Raw genomic sequence first — 4995 nt, 5'->3', positions numbered from 1 at the left:
GCGGCAGTGGTTGGGACAGACTAATGGGGGCGAGAATAGGAATGAAGCAGGGGATGAGGATATCGACAGAGAAATAGATAGATAGAGATCCCAAACATGAAATGAAGTGAAGTGCACTTTCTGTGTATATTTTGTGGTATGTATTCATGCCAACAATGTTAATACAATGATCAAATGCATTCAGTGACACTCATCTCATAAACTCATAATTCTCTTATTTTCACCGGGAAAAAATTGGCTAATAGAAATTCTGATTGGCTAGTAACTTTAGAAAGTTACCAGTCACATTGGCTGGTGATCAAAAAAGTTAATTTAGAACCCTGGTCCCCTGTACAGTTAGCCGTTCCAGAGTAATCCAGTTTTGAATTTGGACATGCATGGATGTCTCCAAATTTGGGCTTTAAGTTTTACAATGTGTTTAAATTGTTCCACATGATTTCATAACGGGCCAAATACAAAATAAATGTTACAAATATCGCCTAGATATTGGTAAATCAGAGGACAGCTGACTGAGTTTGTGAAAGTAGCCTTAGCCTAATGATCACAAAATGCTAAGCATGCATCTAGGCTATTTGAGTTTCTTAAAGCTGAACTGTGGTTAAATTGTTCAATACATGATTTTATAACAGGCCAAATATAAAATAATTGTTGCCTAGATATCTGTAAATATTAGATGATCAGATGATTTACAGTTCTATGTAATATGTCATGTTTCATGTTTTTGTAATGTTTCATACAGTGATGCAGGTCTACTGCAGTGAATAGGCATTTTTATAGCCTACTACTGTATAGTTAACTTTGGCCTTGGTGCCCCCCACCAAATATGCCCAACTGAAGGCCAAGTGGCCTTGCCCCCAGAATGGTGAAATTCCAAGCCTGGTCATCCCCACATGGAGGAGGCATGTGGGGATATTGACCAGGCATCATGTCAGGCCTGGATACGGCATTCCAGAAGATATTTTCCCTGGTGCCTTGGACTAGAGGACATTGCATGTGATGTAGACAAAATTTTGAGAGAGTCGGCACGATGTAGACTGATTTATTTTTTTTTTTTTGTCTCAGTAAAATTGCTATTTCGTGTTTTGACTTGGAAAAACACACTTGTGTTTGTTTTGATGTGTGTAAATACACACCAATACTTGGAAGTTTGGATCCCTGTATGTTTACAGAACTATGAAAAGTATGACCTCAAACTGACATAGCCTACCTTGTGCACAGAGAAAGCAAAACCATCAGTGTAGTTGGCGCATTTTGTGTGCTTATTAATGTGATGGCTTGTGTTTACTGTTTGATACGAAAACACAATTTTTACGAAGGTGTGTGAGAACTACAATGTTTTGCTGATTGGTTGAAAGGTTTTCTTATTTGTGTGTAGAGTTTTGCAAAAATAGCCAATAGTTACAAAAAATGTGCTTAAGCAATCAGAAAAAAACTGTATAAGTGGTCAGAATCAGGTCAGGTTATCAAAAGAGGCAGCAGTAATGACACACTGGTGATGTAAATGGCTCTCTCCCTGGACATGATTAGATGGAGGAAGTGTTAAGGACATGATTATGTGCCAAAAAAAATATTCATTGGCATATTGTAATTCCCTTGAATTGTAATTGGCTGATAATGAACTAACAAGCAAATGGGAGTGAAACAGCCACCACTGGCCCAAACACTTTACGGATCCAAAGATTTTCGGTGAGAAAAGATAACAACACAGGCAGGAATCAGCCCTTCAGAAAACCACTTGAATTTATTTTGCAAAGAACACGAGGAACGTCATATACATCCACAACACTTCACACGCAACTTCAGATGGCTTTACTCTGACCATACATCCACGGCAAAACGCAAAACCCTCAACAACACACATGGATCAGTTGGAGGAGATGAGGAATCCGTTGAAGGTGTTGTGGTTGTTCGTGTCATCGTAGAGCTGGAAGTTGCGGCTGAGGCTGAGGTAGACGCGGTCGCCCTTGACCAGCTGCAGTGTGGCGCTGCTAGTCACGTGGCCATAGCCATCATTGCGGCTTCTCTCGCTTGCGTGACTGATCTGAGTGGTGTTCTTGTAGAAGATCACACCGCGGCTGTAGTGGTCGGAGACGCCAGCGGTGGTGAAGCTGAAGTAGTAAACTCCGTTGATGGTAGCGGTGAAAATGCCTGTGAGAGGGATGGAACAAACAAACATAAAATACCCCCAAAAAAAAAAAAAAAAAACGACCACACAAACAAACACACAAAACACACCCCCAAAAATAAATACCACACATAAATAAAAATGCCCACACAAACACAAACTGCACACACAACATTTTATAAATAGCTTGAGGGAAAGTTTATATTCTGTCTGTTATGATCTGAACAATGCATAGATGACGAAATACACAAGTACACACCTGTCTTAGGATCATAGCCTTCGCCAACGCGAGTTATGACATTTTTGAACCTGATGACATGTTCTGAATTATAAGGACCAAACCTTCCGGAGACGCCCAAGGCAGCTGAGAAGGCCACCACGGCTCCACCTGTGAGTTCAGGAGAGAGAAATAAAAATAAAAAAACATTACAGTAACATATCATTCTAAAGTTTATAAATGTCTCAGAACTGATGTCAGTTAAGGTGAAAATGTCTTGTAACCATGGCTGATGCATCATGGGAAACACAAAAGATGCTGCTGAGAAAAAAAGCCTAATGGATTGCTGCTGATGAAAACATCACGACACATCAAGCTCTTGGGGGAATCCCTGTGGCCATGTTGTTGGGTGGTCGGCTGGGCTCCCATGTGCCAGGTGGTACAAAAGGCTCCGCTCCGGCACCAGCAGGCCCAGGAGGAGGCTCTTCCCTGAGGCTGGGACCCTGCTGCTCTCCACGCCACCATCACTACACTTATTACTGTGCTGTTTATTCCACTCTGTTTGTCATGTGCACTATTCACGTTTTACAGACAGAACCACCTACACAGTTCAAGTAATGTTACGATACATAATCAACTGTACATATGTTGTTTATAGCCTGCAAGCTTATATTTACTGTATATTTGTTCTTCTGGTTAGATGATAACTGCAGTTCATTAGCTTTGTATCCTGCCCCCTTCAATCTCATTATCTGCACAATGATAATGAGATTGAATCTAATGTAATCTAATCAGATCTTTGATCGTTGATTCCTTGATATGATCAAGTCTAATAGTGATACGGATGGTATGTGTGATCAAGTCTAATAGTAGTGATACGTATGGTATGTGTGATCAAGTCTAATAGTGATACGTGTGAGGTACACATGGGACATGTAAGGTTGTTGTGAGTTGTGTAGGTGAAACGCACAGTATAGGATGGACAGGACAAGAGGACAGGGAGAGAATGTTAATTGGTGCAAATCGTTAACTTTAACGTCTGATTGATTTAGCATTTCTCATGGACTAAACTGATGTGCTTCCACAACCCCATTCAAAACCTGACCTTTATCCTCCTACTGTAGCTTCACATCAAAGTGGTAAAATCACATGTTGGGCATGCAGACCACCGTACCTCCAGAGCTTCCTCCAGATCCATCTACCAGATCCGCGACATGCTCCTTCAGGGCACCAACGTCATTAACCAGGACCTCCACAGCCTTATACGTCCCAGTCATGATGAGAGCGTGTGTATCGAGCATGCCCTGATGGTCTGTGAACTGACCACCAAGTGTCTTCAACTCTGTGGCCTGAGCTGTGAAGTTATTAAGGAACTTATCAGCACGGTGGTGTCACTACATCGTTATAATTAAGTTCCCTGTGCTTAATTCACAGAGGGACGTTGCCGATGCTCTTAGTGTGTTTAGCTTTCATAAGCACATTGCGCTGTAAACAGCCATTTGAACAAAAGGGCATCATCAGTCTGTGTAATTGGTGACATTTCTGTGACCTTTTCAACGTATACTCACCATACCTCTGACATGGTTGATGTTCCAAAACATACGGTAGTTAAACGGAATGTGTAATGTGTGTGTGTGTGTGTGTGTGTAGGTGAGAGAGTTATTGCGTAAGAAAGAAAGAGAGAGTCTATAAGTGAATGTGTGTGTGTGTGCGTCTGTGTATGTCTGTATGTGTGTGTGTGTGTGTGTGTGTGTTTACCTGCATTCTCAGTCTGCAGTCCCTCTACTTTCGCCTTGAGCTCCACCACTGCAGCCTGCTGCTCCCCAACCTGCATCTCAACGGAGGTGGCCTTCATATCAATAGCCTCCAGCTCTGCGTCCAGTGCTGCAATCACATCAATGGGAAACAACTCCAGCTGCCAATCACCCACAGCCACACAAAACCAAGAAGGAAATGCACTCCATTGTTGGCATTTAATTTGTGGGGGGAATTTGCATAACTTTGGGGCACAATGCGCGGCGCAAATATTTCTCATTTTCGTTCTCTTGTGAAAACAGAGCAAGGAAGGAATGTAATTGACCACGCCGGCTCTTTCTTCACAGACAAAACAAATGTCCGTGGACACTATAGGCTCTCATAATTTGCGGAGTGTGCTGTAATTCACCACGGACAATGCAACCGTCTGGATGGGATGTTTAGCAGGCAGGAGATTATGTTTTACTCTGATTTCATTCTGTACGCCTTTTCCATGCCCACAATTATTACTTGCATGAGTCACACTATGCCCTGAGAACTTCTGCAAACTAGTGCAAGGAACTCATACATGCCTTTAAAAATGGCCGTGACTTATATAACACGGTTTTTATGTCAAGAAAATAAACTGTGCTAATAAAATAAGATGTGGGCTTGAGGGAAGTGTCACCAACAACACCAATGACCTTTTGCGCTTCGACTTTCATGAGTCACAAAGTGCTTTGGTAAACTCAGCTAATGTTATTTCTATAGTTTTACTTGATTTAACTTATTATGATATGAATCCTACACATATTTATACACCTCGCAGATATCTTAACTATAGATAGATGCTTAACCTTGTTTAAAAAGCAAGAAAGATAAAATGAACTAATAAAAATTAATACAATGAATAGCATTC

The 4995-nt window shown here is 41.4% G+C and overlaps 1 protein-coding gene across 1 annotated transcript in view; it reads right to left on the bottom strand.

The window, feature by feature from the left end:
- Positions 1–1722: 1722 nt before the first annotated feature.
- LOC125291083 (myosin-11-like) overlaps positions 1723–4995 on the bottom strand; it is a 9642-nt gene continuing 6369 nt past the window's right edge. Inside the window, exons 9-12 of the mRNA XM_048237614.1 lie at positions 4101–4226; positions 3517–3696; positions 2385–2513; positions 1723–2148 (exon numbers count right to left, since the gene is read on the bottom strand). Coding sequence (XP_048093571.1) covers positions 1865–2148; positions 2385–2513; positions 3517–3696; positions 4101–4226 — 719 coding nt within the window. The 3' untranslated portion in view covers positions 1723–1864. The remainder of the gene's footprint in view (positions 2149–2384; positions 2514–3516; positions 3697–4100; positions 4227–4995) is intronic.

The sequence above is a fragment of the Alosa alosa genome, chromosome 2 (genome assembly GCF_017589495.1).
Source record: "Alosa alosa isolate M-15738 ecotype Scorff River chromosome 2, AALO_Geno_1.1, whole genome shotgun sequence".
Lineage (NCBI taxonomy): Eukaryota > Metazoa > Chordata > Actinopteri > Clupeiformes > Clupeidae > Alosa > Alosa alosa.
Note: the sequence above shows the minus strand (reverse complement) of the source record. Positions and strands in the feature narration are given on the sequence as shown.